At 43.5% G+C, this 21943-nt stretch overlaps 1 protein-coding gene across 9 annotated transcripts in view; it reads right to left on the bottom strand.

Moving 5' to 3' along the window:
* Positions 1-406: 406 nt before the first annotated feature.
* Positions 407-21943, bottom strand: part of LOC118300126 (protocadherin-1) — a 216149-nt gene continuing 194612 nt past the window's right edge. For all 9 annotated transcript variants that reach the window (XM_047336868.1, XM_047336859.1, XM_047336867.1 and 6 more), the window contains 2 exons: positions 4245-4611; positions 407-1389 (listed from right to left, as the gene is read on the bottom strand). In XM_047336868.1, coding sequence (XP_047192824.1) covers positions 1353-1389; positions 4245-4611 — 404 coding nt within the window. In that variant the 3' untranslated portion in view covers positions 407-1352. The remainder of the gene's footprint in view (positions 1390-4244; positions 4612-21943) is intronic.

Genomic DNA, 21943 nt, shown 5'->3' with positions numbered 1-21943 from the left:
TTCTCGTCAGCTTCGCGCTTATATGTGTAGTAACAGGCAACTCATCAATGCTTTATAGAAATGCGCCGTATTAAGCTTAAGTGCACGATGAGGACTGTGTTCCGAATGGCACATTGTTTTTCGAGTTGGAGTAGTGAACACAGGTCCTGGGACTCTCCCACTTCAAGCCCCGGAACGCTTCCCTCTCAGCATTCTGGAGCTTCCCGATTTGGAAATGAAGCGCCGTTCCCCGCATGACAAGAATACTAGTGCCTCTTAATGAGCCTGGGTCCTAGAATGAGACATCTACACCATGTAGCTCCAAGGCTCCAAAGCCTCTTATAAAAATGTAACAACCAAACCCGTGTTTAAGGCCACAAAAGTGATGCATAATAATAGATAAAAAACAAAGAAAACACTGACAGCATTCATTTTTTCCCTGAAGTGATTTTATTACAAAGTTCATGAGGACTTACAGTATTACAAGAGAATTTGTCAACATGCGAAAAAACGGAACAAAGCCTAACACAGGAGTTTAACAAACTGGTAAGATAAGACAGTCCACTGTTCACGATAAACATAAAAACTGATTAAGTCCTCAGGAGGTGGGAGCCGGTGAATGACTACAGTGCAGGCATAGAACGGCCACATTCACACTGACTCAGCAAAGGTCAATCCAACCAAGGCAAGATGTGCACATCTCAAGAAAACATGTTACAATTTTTATATGCCATCGGCTTTTCTCAGAACTTTTAGAAAGCTTCACTTGTATGTACATAAAACTGTACAAAAACATGGCATCACAAGCATTTTTATCCTATATAAATATACCAACAATTAGGATAACAACTAGATTCTCTCTTGCAAAGACTTCTTTTCAAGGCAATTTGTCTTTGTTTCTAGATCAACTGTGAAGAAGATGAAATGTTCAGTTAGTTTCCGTTCGTTTGGGAGAAGGGCTTTTTGAATGTGAACCGGCACTGACATTTCAGAAAGTGAAATAAAAAGGGGGGGGAAAGAATTAAGGAGAGTAAACAGTTTCTACCAATTATCTTTGGAATTCATGCTAAAACCGTTGCCTGCCTGACAGCAGTCACATGGTTGTGGAGATCTATGTACACTACACCACCAACGGATATCTTTATTTTTTCACACAACCAGTTTGCTAAGAGTCTTTAATCAGTACGGAGGAGGAGAAAAAAAAGTCCCTTGCCAATTTCAGCACAGCAATTTGTCCATCTGTCCACAGAAATGATCACCACAAAACACACACCACAGAGAGGCAAAAGATACTCAAGTGAGTTCAACATTAAATCAATGTTAAGTACAAATTAAACATTATCCAACATACTGTTCACGTGTGTTTAGGTGCTTCATGACGTCCTCTTGCTTTGATCAAGAAGAGCCGCTCTGTGTTTGAGAGAGAGAACACAGTTCATTCAGCATGAGTTCAAAAGAAAGGTCAAACCTGGTGATATATTGTTCCAGGGGTCAGTAGCAGGAGGTCGTTATCGGCTGCAGCGAGAGAGTCCGACTCAACAAGAGAGGGGGGCGGCGGGCGGGGGTGTTGAAATAGGCTCAAGATTGTTTTTGTTTTGCAGAGGACTTAAATCAAACTACCGTCGTTCCATTCGGTGAAACGAGAGCGGGCTCGTCTAATTAAATGTACGGGTGATCAAAGAGACAAATCTGAACACGCAGCCCAGATTCACGTACGCGATAAGAGTGATCGGGCTGGAATCAGGTTAGGATTAAACAACGGCGATAGATCCGGACGCAAAGCAGTTGTGAATTTTGAATAGAGTCAAAAAAGCCTTTCGGATGGATAAAGTTATGGCTGAGCTACGTGACATTAGTTTTATCACCCAGTGCCATCTTTCCCACTTGTGATTAATTCCGGGTCAGCAGTCCTACCCGGCTCTTTCACTTTGTGAAGCGGCTATCCACAGCTCTGGCTGGGGCGCTCGGGGGAGCCGTGGGGGTTTAATCACAGTGTATCATGGCTGTTGTTTGAATTTTATTTCAGTCGCTAAATGGCTTTGAAAGCGGCATAATGTGCTCTCTCCCCCCTCAAGGCAGGATAATCGCCCACCTTATTTAATCATGGCCGTGTCCGGCGATTTCCATATGTTTCCAGTTTTAATTATTCTAAATGCAGTTTTTCAATGGCAGCGTGATGAGGTAAGTGCTGATAAAAATGCCGCTTTTAACTGATTGTAGCTCTGCGGGCGGATTTGCATTATCTGGTGGGTGCCTTGTCATGCGGGTGTGCTCACACATGCCCCAGCTCAGGACTCATTACTCACCCTAATTAGGAAATGTCCATTTTGGGCTCTACCGCCTTTACTCAGAGACACAATACCGCTATGGAAACACTCCGCAGAGGTGAAAGGTATCTACAAATCTAATCAAATCAATGTTTGAATCAAAGACAGCAGGCCAGCTCTGCAATGCTGTACGGCAGCCTAGTGTAGTCATCATTAACGTCCAATTACTGGCTAATATATGTGTCCTTCAGCCATATCCTTCAGATTTGCCTGGAAAATCTTTGTAAAGATAAAGGAAGCCAACGGGCATGCCCTATTTTTTTTTTTATCTCTGTTCAGTAGCCAGAGGAGGGGGGGGACGCCTAATAACTTATTAAGCATGTTGTCCTCAATACAAGGAAAATCATCATTTACTGGAGTTGCAGTAAATCTTGCCCGGTTCCTGCAATTCAAAACCTATGTTTGAACTGTCTGCAGATATTTTATTACTGACACTTTAAAAAATATTTATTTTGAAATTACTTCATGTTATTGACAATAATTCAAAAGAGTTCTTAAGACCATGTATTGGTCATGTAATTAAATAAGAAGTCCACATTACGAGCTAATTCAATCATTTCTGTGAGCACTATGTTGAATTCACCTCTGAAGAAGGTATAGGTATATACATATATATTTATATATATATATATGTTGAGAAATGATACCTTGAAAAACAACGAAGTACTCCAAATGCAGAGCACACTCGTCTGGATTACATCAGTGTGATATTAACTTCCAAAAGTACTCCGTCTCTCCAGTGGCCCTCAACACTCAAGTGCCCTTTCATGTAAATAACTTGTGCATTCATCAGCTCTTCTGACGTTCTTATAGATCATGAGGGGGAAAAAGGACTTTGAGCTTCAGAGGAAAGGACTGTGTGAGTTACACGTAGAGAGAGCCCGTCTGATTGTCACCGTGGAGAAAGGCGCTCTCGACTGGCACACTGGTATGATTTCATCAACAGGGTGAGTCACAAGGTTTTAGAGGAAACACCAATCAGAAATATGTCTGGTGAGTAGCCCGCGTTTGGTCATTGTGACTCCGGGGTACTGTGGCCAAGTCAACCGTTTTTCATGATGAACGATAGGTCACAGTGCTGAGAGTCTGTAGAACACAATGTCAGTTTAAATGTTTCCACACAGCTTTCTCCTCCAGTGGCAGAGCTCTACAGGGAGCAGAGGAAAAGGCCATTCTACTATGATTAGGGGTCGAAGGTGTGTGTGTGTGTGTGTGTGTGTGTGTGTGTGTGTGTGATTGCGAGGAGCGGATAAATGCCTTCCACAATATCTAGCTCCACCTCTGGAGATGGTTTCATCAAGTTTTAAACAGCAGCAGCAAAGAAAAAGCTTAAATATGCCAAAAGTTCTGAGGCAAAAAATCTTTTTTTCAGCTTATGCCAGACAAAAATATATGTAGAACACGCCATTCAAATGTATTTACAGCACTGTACATTACGATAGACCGCTCCATTTGATTGTTAGTCAGAAGTCTGGCCTCATTTGATAGGGCCTGACCGACTGTTTATCAAATTATATCTAATAATGGCACAAGAGCACTGATCACAACTTTCGGATTTAAGAGATCACTTCACAGAAAGGGAATTGGCTAACTACAACAATAATTACTTACTACTAAAGTAGCAATTACCATCTGCGTTTCCTTCAGATCGGTTTGAATTGTATCCGTCAAATATTTTGTATAAATAAATGAGTGCGTGTGTGAGTGAGTGCATCGATTAACTTTGTGGAAACTCTTAATAAATATGCTAATAAATTAATAATTTAAGGAGGAAATGACAAAAACAAGTGTTCATGCCAGTGATTGAATGAGTCACAGCCTATTGTTACCTACAAAACTGGGCATTGGCTTTAGTGTGTGGACAGCCTGTTTCTCCTTCCCAAGTGGGCGGATCTTTTTCCTCATTTGTGCACCAAATCAGATGACGGTGATTCTCACAGGTAAATTTCTCTTTTTGGAGTGTGGGCGGCAGAGGAGGTGGGCGGGAACTCGGAGGCTGCGCTCAGGGGCATCTCCTCTAAGGGGCAGTCCTGACTGGCGTCGTGACCGCTGCCGGAGTAGGCACTGCGGGAGGGCGGAAGGCGCGACCGGTGCTCCTCGCCACCCAGCCTGGCGCTGCCGTTTGCCAAGCGTCCCAGGCTCCCTCTCTCCTGGTAAGGCACGAAGGTGGAGAGTTTCGGGGGGTTCCTGGTCTTGCGCACTGGAGAGGGATGCCCGGGCATCCAGCAGGCGTCCGAGTGGCCCAATTCGCTGCACTCCGGTGTGCAGTTTCCGGTCATTGCCACGTCAGGGAGGGAGCGGATATCTGTGTGCATGGGGGGGGAAACAGCACCGTCAGAGAGCGCTTCATAGTGATAAAAAAAATCCAAGCAACATTCATAAAGGAAGAAAAGTCATACAAAGGCATTTGTGAACAAAAATGGTGTCATCTAAAACACCCCATGGAAGCAACCCCCCTCCTTGAGGTCTTTGCAGCTGTTGCTAAGCAGTCGGCAGCCGTTGCTATGTAGCTGTTGCTATGCACTGCGTAATGAGTACTACTCTGTGTGTGTGTGTGTGTGTGTGTGTGTGTGTAGTCCACTAGCTGATGTGATACATTCAGGAGATAGCATGCTGTGTCTATGTCATTTAGAAGTATCTAACAGCAGTGTGTCCTGTATATTTCTAATAAAGTACATGGTATTGTTAATGCATTCAGGAGCAGCGTATTGATTTCTACTACATGTAATTTGTAAGTAGCGAATGGTGCTCCAAACACACACACACACACACACACACACACACACACACACACACACACACACAATGTAGACATATATAGTGTGTGGCAACAAAGGGAATGGCTCGGTCCCTTTGGGCAAAACCACTGCTGAATGAGTTATTGATTGACAGTGCTGAAATGAGTTCCCTGCCCTTGATTATCATCCATTTTTTTTTTTATTCAGCCGTTCCTAATTAAATAAATGGGTCCATGACCCAGTGACCCCATTCTAATGTACAATCCGTGGAAGCTCCAAAATAAGTTTTAGTTAACCATCACTCAAGCATCTCACACGGTTTCCTGAAAGTAAAACATTGCACCAACGAAAACCCAGACGTATTTGTTCGCCGGAAATGTGCAGCTGGCAAACAATGGACTTGTTAGGCAGCCCACCTGTTGACAAGCCAAACATACAGCCAAGATTAAATGGAAATACCACCCAGTTTATCTTTGTTATCCCTGCAGTCTAGGGCGGCCAAATCAATGTCTGTGAAGACAGGAACAGACAACTCAGATCTATGATGTGCCCTACATGTTAAGTTCTGATTCCTGTGATGAATGCATTACTGTAGTGCCACAATGAAAGAACATGCCCCATCGTGGATGTACATTGATGCTCCGCGTGGCTAAAGGACAGTCAGCGAGAGAGGGTTAATATATTCACCGGGAAAATGTGGGGAGGGGGGGGGGGTGCTGCTCCCACGGCGAGCACAAAGACGCTGTTGCATGTGAATGATGTAACTGCAAGGGGATGACGTGTGAATGGTGGTGGTCCTGAGAGTTCACGGCTAATAGAGAAATGCCAGCGTGACAGTAAGCCTGCGAGACGTACCATCAGCATTGTGCTCATGACCACTGGCAAGATAATTATCCCACAAAATGTCAGACCTCTGCGGCTGGACAACAAAAAAACTGCACCTGGCTCGCCGAGGCTTGGATCTATCAAGACCCATAGATGAACCAAAGTTATTTGTTCTCGTTTCATTTTTCTTATTTATGTCTAAAATATTCATTAAGTGTGGATAATCCGTACGTAATTGTCCCATTGTTTATTAAAATAATAATAATTGGACAAGAAGAATGCACTACTGTTGCAGTAAATCTCATTGTTCCTGTAATCCTATGTAGTTAGATGTTTAGGCTACTTAATACATCTACTTCACAATTGAGCAATGTTCTGCCTTATTCATGCTCAATTATTTCATTATGCGTAAGTGGCAAAATCTTCTCTCTGTTTACGAGGCCAATGAATGAACTACATTTTTATGCCTGATTAGGGAAGAAGAAAAACTGAATTTTTGAGCTCCGAGAAAAGGCGGGCAACCAAGTCAAGTGTGTGTGTGTGTGTGTGTGTGTGTGTGTGTGTGTGCGCACTGCACCAGACTGGAGTTTCATTTTCTCAGCTTCGCTAAGAGCATTGTCTGTATGCATCGCTGCAGTGAAATGGACTCTCGCTACCAAAAAGATGTTCACCGGCAAGAGCCGGGGAGAGCGTTGAGGAGCGTGCGTCTAAGCACTAGCACGGGCGTGTGGGCATCTCTCCTCCGAAAGGATTTCACACTTGATTAAAACCTCTCCACAGCTTCCAGGAGGTTTATGCCACACCGAGGGGCCTCGTGTAAAATTTGGCGTAGTGTAGCAACACGACTAAAAGGCAGTGTAACGGAAAGAAGGGTACACTTACAAAACGCTGCACATGTCACAATGGGGCACGTTTCCTTTTTTTTGTGAATTAGAAATTGCCTTTATATGTGTGCATGTCGTAGTGTTTTGTTTGAACACACTTATCCACATAAATTCACAAATGCTTAGATTTGCCTATTTAACATGTAATGTATGAACTCATTCTGCCTCACAGGCATGAAGGTAAACACTGATTTGCCACATCTTCACTGACAGTGAGGTCGGTAATTTACTTGGGGTCGACGGTGTTTTTTTTAGAAAAACCTAATTTGGACTCATCTCATTGAATGCCAACTAAAAGACAACATGCAATGTGAAATGATACCATGGTGCCGGTGACAGGAATTAAAGAAAACTCTGAAAACCGTGCTCATCGTAATCAAGGGGCCAGAAAATCATCTATGACAGCTAAATACATCGCCCGGCCTGCCAACGTCTGCCATTTTCTTCCAACGCTGCCAAAGCACATATATCGCACGTCATTGAGAGGGAACATAGATGCTCTAACGCCAGCTATTTTAGTCGGCCATCACCTCGTCTGTTAATGTTTCATCTAAACTAGATGTGACTTTATTAATAAAGCACCTTCGGCTTACCGCTAAATTAATTACATGTTGCTTCATGCTGCCATTACCATTCTGTAGTCTATATCATTCCCAGTCACACAGGTTAGCTCCCTACAGCTATCACACATATAATAATATTAAATAGCTCATTGTTGTCCTGACAGCATGCTATGATAGTGTTTGAAATGTGAAAGCAGAAGTTTGACCATTTGCATGCGCTGACCTTTCTGTCACTGATACTGAATACTCAATGCTGATTATTAAAAAAAAAAATCTGTCCGTGGCCATTAGCCATCTGTAGCTGCAGTGCCCACTTACAGTGTGGCAGAATACTGTACTGTCTGCTCCGGCATGTCGAAAAAAACACACACTCACGCTTCACTGCAACAATCACCGCCTGAATATTTGATGGACAGGGTGAAGCAAATGAGTGAACCGTGAGGTGAAGGAGGAGCCAAAGGCACAGTGGGAAAATTGGTATTTTCTCACCCTTCACCAAGCTGTTTTTCTACTGTACCCAAAATAAATCTGCTCACAGTCTGGGGGAAAAAAAAACCTTTAGAGTTTATAGTCTTGCATGTCATGGATGGAGAGCTAAGGTGGACAGTGGAGAACAGATGGGCAAACCACAGCACTATTATGCCAGTGGCTGGAAGAGGTTGACTGGATTTAGAGAGCTTGTGATTTGGTTTTGAAGAGCAATGACTCAATGACATTTCTTCCTCTCTGCACAGCAGAACTCTTTCCCTCTACTCTTGGGGAAAGATTGCACCTGCAGCTTTCTCCCAATATATTGAGTCAGTTCCATCAACTTAAAGCAATATCATGGAGAAAAAAAGAAAAAGAAAAAAGAAAAAGAAAATACCAAAACAGTAATTTCCACCTTCAACCACCTTCAGTGGCTGAAACTGAGGCTTAGAGAAGCCCCGGAAAAGCGCCTCCGAAGCAGTAGCACATGCACTCCACAGTGCACTTACAGGGTGGAGGTACACACAGAGCTTAACCCCCCGGCTGGCAGATACATGTGAGGGGTGGGTTTGCATGCAGCTTGCATCAGGGTGCCAATGGGAGGTGCTGAGTGTCTGAGGCAGGCTTCCTCATCGTCTGATCCCCTGCCCACGGGCATGGGGGAAGCTGCCTCTTCCTGAGATTTCACACTGCTCCTCGCTGTTTGATTGCAGCCTCTCCCAACCGGCTGCTTTCCAGTGTGTGCGCCACACTGCCATGATCGATTGCGAACAAATATGAGCGACCTGCAGCTCGTGCAGGGAGAACAGGGGAGTGCATGAGTGATATTAATGGTATATTTGTGGTCCCTGCAAACAGTTTATGTGGTAAATGACTAAAAAGTTCCGGGAAAGAAAAGGAAATGGAAGAAATACCCCCCCACGTCTGAGCAGACATTAGTGTCTGGTGCTTGCTATCAGTTTAATAATTGTGTGAATGTATTCTGTGGTTGTCATCCTCCATGAGGAAAAACCACAAGGAACCAGGGTTTTGTATTTCTCTAGCCATGACATGTTAAGTCTTGTTAATAAAGTGCTCAGAGCACTTTTTCACAGTAAAAAAACAACAACAATCCTTTTCTCATCCAGAGCTGCATTTTTAAGGGTAAAACGTGCTACAAGCACACAAACATAGTGTTGACATGCACATTTTTTCCTTACCCCGTTGTAATGGAATACAAAGCTCGGACATGCACTTTCACATCTCGCAACGCGGAAATTACAAGGTGTAGGCTTGAAGGCTTTGTCACTTCCCCTTTACAGAGAGGAGAAACACTGCGATGCTACTCTGCACTTAATTGATATGCACTTAATTCCAAAGCAGGCTCTGTGGACAATAGTTCACCTTCCTTTCTTACACAACCTTGTTGGATACATTGATTTCTACAGCCTATCGCTAATGCATCGTTAATGGATGTTGCCGTGACTGTCACTTCATGATGAAAAGAAGACGCAGCAATGCTTCGCTTTTCACCAGGTTGATAATTCCATCTCTGTTTGTTGCAAATGGTTGAATGCTGCAGTGGAAAGAGGTTAGTCACGATGTCAAGGTGTCGACGGGAGTTGATGTCGGGGGAAAGAATGGGCGTTGAAGTTGAAGACGTGTACCAAAGTCTCCCTCACCGATTCGGTTAGGTCTGAATTCTTGTCTTCCTCGTGCTTCTCACTGACAAAGGCTGATGAGCGGTCATGTCGGCCAGAGGCCCGTCAGGAAGGAGCCGCTGTAGATGGTTCAGTGGGTGATGGTACACCTCCTGTCAGTTATCTCACCATTTTGTCTGAGAGTTCCTTTATTTGAAGACTGCCGTTTGCATCACTGCATTTGACAAAGCCTTAGCACCTGCTGACAGATCACGCCATGCACCGGCTCCTCCAATTGAGAAGTTGATATGCGATGTGATATGTCAACCAATGCGAAGGCTTTGTCAAACTGTGACACACACACAGGGCCTTGTTGGATAAAATAGATTCAACACACTGGTGGAGGGATGGGAGGAAACAGGGCTAAATGATAATATAGTCACATTTGTAAGTAATGAAACAGTTTCCCTGCTGGTGCACAGGGGTGTTCATGAAATGCTTGCAAGGAGAACAGCTTCTTGCTCCTGCCCACAACAATATGTTAGTACTTGCTGGCCAATTACTCGCTGGAAATTGCAGTCTGAACTTTAACAACGGGATATTGATCTGCTGCAAATGCAAAAAATCCCCAAAATTAAAAGTCATCACGAACATAACAGAACCAGGTTCACGGTTATCGTGTAAATAAACCAGTGTTGTTTTTGTTCAACAAAATGTACTGCGAGGGGAACACCAAACAGATTAGATAAGGTTAATGAATATACAATACATAATTAATAATAATGCAGATGGATTAACAACCTATCCACCCTGCCTGCAGTATAGTATGCCCTGACCATACGCCTATATCTGTAATTAGAGCATTAAACTTGGATAATATACAGCATTACTCTATATGCTGTGTTCAATCTCATATTCATGAAGAGGGGGCTTTGGGGACTCATTGAGTAGCATGGGCATGTTGAGTCTGAAATGCATTAGTTAGACATCAGTGCCTAAGTATAGAAATCTGCATTTTTTTCCTTGGGCCAATGCAGGTATTTTTTTTTTAATGCTGTTCATTTAAATCTTTATTTTGGGCCACACCACAGTTGATGTAGAATGTTAGTAGTTATTATAAATATACATGTAGATGTCGAGTGTGATGGAAATACATACGAACATACTGTGTAGTACAATATTATGAAAATATAATCATAATTCTTTCTGTAACAACATGTTATTGATGTTATTAATTGGACATTGTGGAACATTACGGCACTAACATTTCAGATTCATTGGTTTATTAGGAAACAGTTTATTGTAATATTATAGTTAAAGTAGCCATTAGATAACCAGGTTGCATTATATCATCTAGGTGCAATCTGATCTTTCTGGTTTTCTTTCCTTCCTTCTTTCTCGTATCACCTATTTCAGGAGCAGTGAACATCTGACAGTCCAAGTTCTGTGGAGACTTTGGTGTTAAGTTGTTTGGGCTCGGAAAAAAAAAGACACAGGCGTGGAAACCACGAGGGGTTGAAGTCAAGACAGCGTGGACTTCGAACACTGCTCGCCTCCATTTACCTGGCACATCTCCGCTCTCTGGCCAACAAAATGGATGAACTGCTGCTCATCAACAGGACAAACTTGGACTTTTCACGCTCGGCTGCCTTGTGCTTCACTGAAAGCTGCCTCGGTGAGTCCAGCCCAGACAGCTCATTACAGCTGCCTGGTTGTCATCTCCACTGAGCGGACCACGTAACAGGGCAATCGGGAAAAAACGAGCAGAAGGTTGGTGTATGGATGTCACGATATTTAGAAAAAGAAAAAGAAAAACTGTAGCAGTCCAAACGTATAAACTCTAATCATAAACTGTGAACCACGGTTCTTGTAGGTGTTTACATCTGACCTCGGGCCTGCGTGAGTTAGGCACCACAACACTTGGCTCAACTGAAAACATAAAGATCCAGACTCCCTCCTGATTATGTCAAATTAGTTAATTTCATGTCCCATCAAGGAAAAATTTAACATTAAAAGTCTCCTTCGTGACTGTGATCACTGTTTGGTTCATCTTCTCCTGACTTCCCTGACAAAAAACTGCAAATCCTGCAATCAAGACTGAGGAGATGGACCAATGAGGCAAAGCTGAAACTACAGGCCTTCACTGAGTGTGAATGTTTCTGTTTCTTTTAGACCTGCTTGAAGTCACTCACACACTGACACTGACACTGTACATCAGCTTTTGTGAAGACGCACTTGTGCCCACTAAGACTTTCTCCACCTTCAACCACAACAAGCCAGAGTTTGGTGCCTGTGTCCAATCACAGGTGGACGGCTCTTTGTACATCAGTTCACGCCATTAGAATGCGCCTCCACGTGTCTTGCCTGACAACTTGTGAATCGGATCTCAGATCTCTTCCCCACTTTATATGCAAATAAATACGTACATCATTTCTATTTGCAAAGACCAACATGCAATGTTGTTTGTAACTGATGGAGGATGGAATCCACAAATCAAAACAACACAGACCCCAGTCTATTCCTTGGCATGTTCATGGCCAAATTAAGTTACTCAAATTTGGACACACTCATTATATATCTCTTTGGGTTTTTTTTTCTCAATTTCTGACTGGAAACCTGTTTGTGGAGTTCAGCTCAGCATTTAGCATCAACGTCACAGAAATACTCCTCTCCAAGCACACTGTGCAGGACTCCACCTGTCAGTGGATCAGCAGCTTCCTGACAGACAGGGAGAAGCAGGTGAGGCTGGGGAAAATCACATCCAAAGCCTGGACAACCCCCCCCCCCCCCTTGGGATGTGTACCCTCCACACTGCACCTCAGGAGACCTGTCTGTTAACCTTCCGAAAATTTACAGATGACACAACAGTCATCGGCCTCTTCCAAGACACTGACAAGTCTGCGTACAGATGGGCCGTGGGACATCTGGTGAGGTCGCGACGACATCGCGCTGAACACCCCTCAGAATTGGTTCAGTGACAGTGGAACACCGTGTCAGCTGCGGAACCCATCAGAGTTTCTCGGATCCACAATGTCTCCTGAAATGGGTTTCCAATAACAACTCAGTCTTAGAAAAGGGACCAGCAAAGGATGTACTTGTGCTGCCATCAACTGAATTCAAATATTACAAATTCCACACAGGTAAAAGGAGGGGTACTTAACCAATGGTGACAGCTCTCACGTCGGAAGTAAAAAATGAAGCCGAGGTAAATGAACAGCGAATATATTTGTTGTCAAGTTTATGACCAATTTATTGGTTAATGTTGTCTGAGGTAATTAAACAGCCTCTTTTATCACCCGGCCCTTCTCTGATTCCTGCATGACATTTACTTGAGGAGTCAACGGCCTATTCCTGTCTCACAACAAAACCGTCTTTCCACCATACAAGCACACGGATGTTCTTTTTGCAATGGCAGAGAAAAAGGAAACAGTCCAACTGCTCATGTTTGTTGTATTTAAACTGTTTCTTTCCTCGAGCCAAATTTTCCTATGAACACTTAAAGGACGCAATACGTCGCTGCTTTCATTTTTGTTTGTCGGCTGCACACTAACCTGCCTCCATTTGAGGCATTGCAGAGTTAACTTGATTTAAGTATTAAATTCTTGTGTTTTCATGCCAGTGGAAGGGAATTAAATTAGGGGTACCTAATAAATGGATTACACATTACTGGTTCTATGCTTAAATAACATCAAATAATAATAAGGTACAACGATTCAACAAATGGAAATTCTCTTTTAGACTGCATGCGATCTACAGAGGGAGTTATTTTCTTCTGCGGATTTTCCTAATTGGTGTTAATTCCAATACACCACTTTCACGCTCGCTATCTTTCGCTCATTGATCTTATTGACATGTAGAACGGGTTGTCTTCCATGATCCATCTGTGGTTCTTCCTCCCCTTTCGATCAAAATATTAGCTCTTTGCTAATTCTGCCTTTGATCTCCACTGTCTTCATACCGAGACGTGGTTGACTTGGGAGAGCTGACGTTAGCTGCTGATCATCATCCCACACCTGCATTGATGTCTGAATAGAAAAAAAAACGATCAACACAGATTCAGAGGGTTTCTCTCCTCTGTATTGACAAAACTTGCTATGTCTTGTGGGCAACACAGACTTGCCTGCGGCCACGGTTGTTCCAGGACGACTTATGATTCGATCATACATCATATCCTCAAACAGGACTATGTAGTCTGGCTGCAGTCCAGACTTCATAGTCACTGTACATACCACCACATGTGACACGAAGGGATAACGGTGATAAAAAGGTAATACGCAGAGATTTAAATAATACGGTCACAGTAGGTGCATCATTTCCATGCCAAGTATGGACAAACACCAGCATAATCTCACAAAATCCCATCTTTAGAATCATGTAAGCAGTCCCTGCAGTGGCTAAATCGTGACCCCGGAGAGGCAGAGCTTTATTTGACCGTTGTCTGCAGATAGACTTGCTGCATGACTGACAATTCACTGGGAAAGTCGGCATACTAACGCAGTCGGACAGAAAGCTCGCTTCCCACAATGCTCCGAACAATGCAGCTATGCGTTTGGAGGAGGACAATTCAAACGTACAACATGATGAATTATGAAAATTGCCCTTTGTGTAGCAGAGAGGCAACCGCGGCAATCTCGCCACGCCGCTCTTTACCCATCTACATGGATATCCTCCACCAGACGATAGCTTTTCTGACAAGGCGTTGATTAAGGGGAAGGACAGGAGCATGATTTAACAAATGGTATAATTACGCAAATTGCAAATTTCTGTTTTCGAACACCGACTTAAAAGAGAAATGCAAAGCGCAGAAGGCCGCAGGGGGTCATCATGTTGGCTTCTGAGGCCGGCGTGATTCCATCCTCCCCTGTTGTTCCTTCTTGATTTATTGCCTTCACCTGCTGGTATCAGATTGACTTTCATAAGCTTTGGCATTATGCAAAAAGGGTCAACATTCTAGTTCTTTGAAGTTGTCAGAACCCTCCGACAGAAATAATCATCTCGCACAGTAGCACCTTTGGCCTAATATGTACAAAGATATGGGATAAGTGTTGGGGGAAGGGGGCAGGAACACTTTGGCCTATCTGGGAGGCCACGTATTTTGGTTGATTGAATGAAGACCACACCTACACTTGAGTGCTGTCTGGTGTATTAAAAGGGCATAAAGTGGCGATATAAATGTTTTATCACCTTAAAATAACATCAATGGACAGGACGTACACTGCATTATCAGATAATAAAATGAAAATTTAATGAACTGATGGCAAAATGAGGTCATGTACACAGTGCAGCAGTCTGGGTTTTGTCTGCGACCCTGGAGGTGCGTGTTTGGCAGCAAGTGGTTTTTCTTTTTTAACAAATTGGGTAGATTCACTGTGCTTTTGTTGCCATGTAAATGTGGCTGGTGATGAGCTACGCTGGGGCAATCAAGTGCAAGCGAGCCACGGCGATAACAACAACAAAGTGGGAAAGCAGTAAGAGATGGGGGGGGGGGGGGGGAAATACAGCAAATGCACATCAAGAGTAAACATTGCTGTCACTTTTTTTTTTTTTTTTTTTTAAATGAGAGTGGCTGCTCTCGCCATCTGTTTTTTTTTCAGTGCCAGCGGTTGGCTGCATGTTTGAAACAGTGTGTAGCCTGGAGAGGTACACATCAAAAAGCAGACACTTCATCAAGATGAGTGACAAGTGCTGGGGCCTTGCAACATGACCATCTGAGACAGAGTTACCCAAAGGTGAAGTGACAAAATAAAAATAAAAAAATAGGTAATTGCTTCGAGTAATTGCATTATGACTGACGTGTCTATATGTTACAGCTTTGTATTTCAAAACTGAGAAAAATCTTTATAAAAACAAAAGTTAAAATTTTTGAATTTACAATTCAAGAAATCCTTGGTCAGAACGGGCTGCATCATCATGCAGTAGTCTCTTGGAATGAACAAGAGCCCCTTTAGAGACGGCTCGCACCAGAGAGTTGGTTTTAACTTGAGTTATGAAAGCCAGGAATATCCAGAACTGGTAAGGTAATCACTTTGATGTGGTTTTGATGGAAAACCTTGTCAAGCCCTGGAAAAATATGGACATTATTTTGTGTAATAGGGCGGTAAAAGTGTTGATAAATGGTTAACACTGTAACATGCCTGGCCGCGAGCTTAAGCATGACAAATACAAGTGATTTCTACTCAGCTTAAGGCATGTAGGATATTGACTGCATGACATACCGTGTTAACACAAACTGCAAATTAAGAATTGATCCTCTCACCAGGAGGATATTCCCACTTGAAAAACAAACAAAACAAATGCAAACATATGAAAGCAAGATAAACAATAATATTGCAGCACTCTATTTAGTGTAGAGAGGAAAATTCAGGGTGTATTCCTCACTGAGTTTGCGAGGCCCTTTAACAGCGGTGCATTCTAAGATATCCTCAACTGACTGTGAGAAAGCCTTAAAGCGAGAGCGGCTCCATTCCTCTGTGACTCACTGGAAATAAGGAAATGCATGTCAGACCCATACAGTACAATTCCAGTCCCTCAAGTGCCATCCATCATCGAAGGGCAGAACACTAGTTAGAGGGAGGTTCAGCGGCTCTCGGTCCCCATCACACTATGATGGAGAGATGACCCCCGGGGCCTTTCTCTGATGTTGGCTTGAGCTGCCCGACCAACTGAGGTTGAAGTGGATCTGGCCCCCAGCCAGCATCCCCTGCCCAATGCACACCGCTCTACCTGCTCTACGAATCACATCTGGGGTGAGACTGGGTAAGACCCGCTGAGAGCAACAGAGCTCCGCCGCCACTTTCTATTTCTGCCTCCATTAAAGTTTCAACCCGGGATCTCGTGGACCTACGGGTGGACACTTTGTGAAAAAGGACCATATTTTATAGCTGCGAGTTGACACCGGGCTAATTAAGATTTTTTTTTTCTTTTCCTGGTGTCTTTATAAACTTGTACTATCAATGCCTGCGTTTCACACACTACCACCTCCAAACATGCTGCTTCAGCATGCTGTTGCCAGGACCCACTGGCGTGGCAAGAGGAGGCAGCGTACCACCCAATTTTTTGCCTAAGTACGGAGAGCCGTCCACTTTTGTTAGAGTAATACATGAGCACATCTAAAGCTTAGGGACACTGGCTTAGCCATACTGGCTCACTCATTCATTTTACAAGCTTAGTGCTAAAACTGGATATTGTGGCAGCAATGGCGTTAAAAGCACTATTTATGGAGCCTAATGTCTGCTTATATGCGTGTACTTTTCTTTTCCTGGGCATAATGCAGAACACTCATCTGGGTTTTCATCCATGTTACATGCAGATCGAGCTGAGTAGCTTGTGTAGACCTCAATTAGAGAGAAGAGGACAGGGGGAATCTGTCCCGAGAAAATGTCCCAGAAATCGTCTACTAAATCTGTCATGATTGTGTTGCTTTCCTCGTTTTCAATTATTAAAACAGCATTTCAATTTGTGTCATAATTCAAAATTTAAAAAAACTCTTGATTCTATAACATACAAAACATGTTATATTTATATAAAACACTCAATAATATATATATATATATATATATATATATATATATATATATATATTCACACTGCGAGTACTCAAGCCCAAATCAATTTCAGACTCTAACAAAAAACATGCTGTTATCAGTGGAGTCTTACAGTCAGCTGGATATGATGATGAAAGAACAGAGAAATACAAAATCACTTTAATGTGTAAAAGAAGGTGGTGCGAGGCGGATTCGTCGAGCTGATGGGACGGATTCCATTCTGGTTGCATCCAGATTTCACATGTAGCTGGAATCCGCACAATAAGAAGTCAGCTCTACCTCAAAGACAATAAGCCGAATCCGTACTTTGCCGTACTTAATGGTCTGAGCTGTGATATGTCGTTTCTCTAACGCAGCCCTGCTCAAAGGTCTGGCCTGGTTGAAATCATCTGAAAAACCTTGTGACGTGTGCGGCCAAAGTTTGGGATGAGAGTGTCGGCCGTATTGTTCGTGGTCGCACGGGCGAGAGCACATTTTCAGATTCAAATTGGGCGAGTGGAAATCTATACACACTCCAAACTGTGACAAGATGACACATCATCAGTTCCATTTTGGATTTGGCTGCATTGTCCCATAAAGTCATCGCTATAGTAAACCCATTGTACACAGTGCCAAAGCCTAATTCAGGTTAGAGAGTTTAATTCTGCTCCAGTTGGGCTCTTCCAATGACCTATTTGCTCGGAAATTAAATCATAAACAATCTCTGTGGGGGGGGGGGGGGGGGGGGGGGGGGGCATAAACAACAGCAGCTGATGTTAACAGAGCATAATGTGTGTGCTAGAATGAGATCGGGATATAGGCGGATTACTGATAACTTGCCTCAGGGGACAACTTGTAAGGACTTTTTTCAGAAGCCCCCACAAAAACTGCCAGTCCCATGACCTGTCCCTTCTCGGATGGCGGCGGTTCCTGCAGCGGCTGGCATAGGCCACTCTGCTGGTACAGGATGGCATGGTCTACTCAACTCAAAAGTACAAACAGGCAGGGGCTCTGACGAGGCACATCGAAATCTGCTCGAGGAAACCCAAGCCCTTGCATCAGCACACTATGTTGGCGCCCGGGCAGGGGCCCAAGCCGCCACTCCTCGGACAAACAAGCCCCATTAGGCTGACGCAGTGCCTCTCAGTTTCGACAACCAATTTCTTCACATCTTTCTTTGTTTCAAATATCTCAGACAAACTACAGATATTTTCAGGAAACACACAATGTTATAGCAGCAATTGCTAAAATGGTGCTCGATATTAATAATGGCGCACTAACCCACTGGATGCAGAGGGAAAATCCCTGACAAGAATTCCACAGAAGAAAGTACACAATACTACATGCATCATCTAAAAGATCTAAGGTAGAAAAAAAATCTGACAGCTAAAGAACTTTGATATCATGTAAACGCCATTTATTCAAATTTTTATCCCATACTTCTCAATCGCCAATATGGCAGTGAGTCCGTACAGAGGCAGACACAAGGAGACCTCACACTGGGCAACCGGCCACATCACAATTCGTCCATCTGTGGTCACTTGAGGTAGTGTGTGTGTGTGTGTGTGTGTGTGTGTGTGTGTGTGTGTGTGTGTGTGTTTGCTCGCACACTGGTACCTGCCTCCAATCCACCTGCGTCCTATCAGAGCAAGCCCTCATATCACAGCCAAGGTGCCTAACCGCTGATCCCCAGAAGAGTGATTATTGTCTGGGTTGGACTGGACATGACAGGATTGCCGGTCAAACTTGTGTCTCAAGAAAAAGGGAAGGGGCCCATCATGGGTCCCGGATGATTCATAACGAGGGTTCTGGGGAAGCTGGAGGTTAAACAATTTGTGAGTGTGCTGGGGCTCAAAATACACAAGCTCATTGGCTTCGGGTGTGTAAAATGTTGTTTAAAATAAAGGGATTTGATGAAATATAATTGATGAAATGATTTAAGGAATAAGGTGAAACAAAATCAGACACACACACACACACACACACACACACACACACACACACACACACACACACACACACACACACACACACACACAGTTCTAGAAACAAAACCAAGACTGTAAATAGATATGATAATAACCAGTAACAAACACTGTACATGACTTTGATATGAACACTATTCACAGTCTAATCAGCAAAAATCTGAGGAGAACAGAGGATGGACAGATGGGACGAACCCACCCTATTTCAGCTGTTTTCACTGTGGACGACAAATCACGCGGCTTGACAGGAAACAGACATACAAGATAAGCAGTTTTCATGCCGTCTACAGCAATCAATTTACAGAGAATTACAGAGCTCAGTGATTATGATGAGAGTCTATTAAAGTAAAAAAAGCACTGTAATCAAAATGATTTAGCGATCCAGGGTGTGGTGCAACACCCGCCAATAGGAACAAATACACGCACGCACACGCGCACACATGCACGCAGTTGTGTGTTCATGTCTTCAAAGGACATTACATTGACTTATATTCATTTCCTCCACCATTTCTAACCTTGCCCAAATGTTAAAATATGTCTACATCGTGGCCACTTGCAATGTGACTGAATAAACAGATTAAGGTCCCAACTACATGAGTAATACCTGGGACCTGACACAAACACCAGACACATGTGCATGCACGAACACACATGAACACACGAGCACACACGCGCGCTTGCATCCGATTGGATAAGCATTTCCGACGAGATTAACCAACACTCGAGCACTGCGCACGCTTACACGTGAGAACAGAAGAGAGGAAAATACACATGTGGGGAAACTGGAAATGGAGTGGAGTCTAACATAGCCTTGAGATAAGAATAACAAAAAAAAGAAGGGGGGGGGGGGTGAAATGAATTGCCGCAGATCCGGCAGCATACATGTCCCATATCAGAAACTGTAATACTGTAATACTGAAACTACTCTTAATTCCAAAGCCAAGCACTATAAAGGAACAACATTGACCTCTGTACTTCAGTGAACAGTTAGAAACCACACACATTCTTTCTTTCAGCTAATATACATACACAATTATTATTTCACATGTTGTATATAAAACTGCAATTATATTAACACTTGAATAGAGAAATTGCCCAGACCGGGATACCACTATACTGGGAGGTCCATCGAGCCCAGACTTGAACCCAGCAGTTGATCTAATTCCAGTGCGATACAGTGAAGGTCTGACTGATGGCATAATTCCACCGACAACTAAAATGGATCGCGAGCTATACTTCACATTTCTGCTGTAGGCCATTGACACTCACTCAGAATGTAGATTCGGCGCTGTCAGAGCTCAACAAAACACACATCCGTGTCGATATTTCCGGCGCCAAGTGATGCAAAAGGCTGACAAGTCTGGGGGTTCACATACTGAGTTTCATCCAACTTAAACAGAATTTTTTTTTTTTTTCAGCCTGTCACTCATGTGCAACCTCAATGAATAAAGCTGCGCACGAGTACATCCTGCCACTCTGTCACTCATATCCTCAAAAAAAAAAAAGGTGTCACGTCACTATTCAGGTGGAGCTGGGAAGGAATTCCTCTGTTGGGTTTGATTTTTTTTTTTCTGTCTAATCCTTCTTCTTATGTGGGCTGCATGTTATCTCCCTGAAGTGAGAATCACATCTTAATTAGGCCTATCCTCAGTTAGCAGTTCATCTGCGCATCTCCCTGCCCTATGCGCTCATCCTATGGGCTTTGCCTCCCTGTCAGAGTCTCTTAGTCCCCGCTCGCTCAGGCAATCTAACATCTCTCCCATCTCGTGTGCCATCTTCTCATTCTTTAACTGCTCCATCTCCGCTCACAATCTTGCCTGCCTGCTGCCGACAACAAAGATCGCCCCATCTGACGGAGAACCTGTGTTCTGCAGATGGCGAAAACACAATCAACACCTGCAACAATAGAAGTGGGACAACGGGAGTGCATATTTCACACACACACACACACACACACACACACACACACACACACACACACACACACACACACACACACACACACACACACAAACACACACAAACACACACACAGTGTAATGAGGAAATTGAGTCAACTGTTGGCTTGTGGGCCATAAACAACCATTTATTAAACAGCATGTTAAGAAATCTCTGACCTCGACAGAAACAGAGGGAACATTGACAGGACTCATCCTGTCCTACAACGCCCGCCCCCCAACCCCCCCTCTCGTGAAATATGGTGTCACTAATTGACATAAACAAGTAAACAATAAGCATTTGCAATCAAGATGAATAAACTAGCTAATGAGATCCAGCACAGTTGTCTAGTAAAGAGGCAATGCATCACAATGCAAGACACTATACTAATAATAGAACTTTGTCATCTGCTGTTTTGGCATGACAGTGACACATTTTAGCCTTTGATACTGCAAAACTTTGCTACTGGGAGTGCTTGAGACTGAAATAGGCTTTTTTTTTCTTCTTTTTTTCCCCTCTACACTTAGAAAAGCCAGAAATCATTTCAGCACTTGGAACGTACAGTCCCATTGACAAAAGATAAATCTGTGTCTTTTTTCACTCGGACGGTGACAAAGTAACTGTCAGCGTTGATCAACAGCTCTATCAACTCCATGCTGGTACATGCCCCATTTTGGAGAGGGCAGTAAAAGCCTTGTTACTCACCTCTAAAAATCCATATGCCCCTATGCAGAAGCATATCAAGAGACAACGCCACGCATTACCACGACAAACTAACACTGCATAAATATACGGAGAAAGATGAGACATTCAAGGTGAGCGGCGAAACACCACCACGTAGAAGTGTCTAATTCAGAGAGAAAAGCACTGTAAGGCCTGGAAATGCACCGTGTGAATCGCTTATCGTAGTATGTTACAAGGCAGATAATGAATTATGTTTGGCAGCTTAAGGCAGCAAAATTTGCTGGCAGTTGCCTGGCAGCTACAGTGTTTGCAATGGCCTTTTTTTTTTTCTGCCTAACATGGACATGTGCTGAGGCCATCAGTGGCCACCCTGCAGATTGATGGCTCCTGCACACCTAAGCTGCAGTTGC

The sequence above is a fragment of the Scophthalmus maximus genome, chromosome 2 (assembly GCF_022379125.1).
Source record: "Scophthalmus maximus strain ysfricsl-2021 chromosome 2, ASM2237912v1, whole genome shotgun sequence".
In the NCBI taxonomy this organism is placed as follows: Eukaryota; Metazoa; Chordata; class Actinopteri; order Pleuronectiformes; family Scophthalmidae; genus Scophthalmus; species Scophthalmus maximus.
Note: the sequence above shows the minus strand (reverse complement) of the source record. Positions and strands in the feature narration are given on the sequence as shown.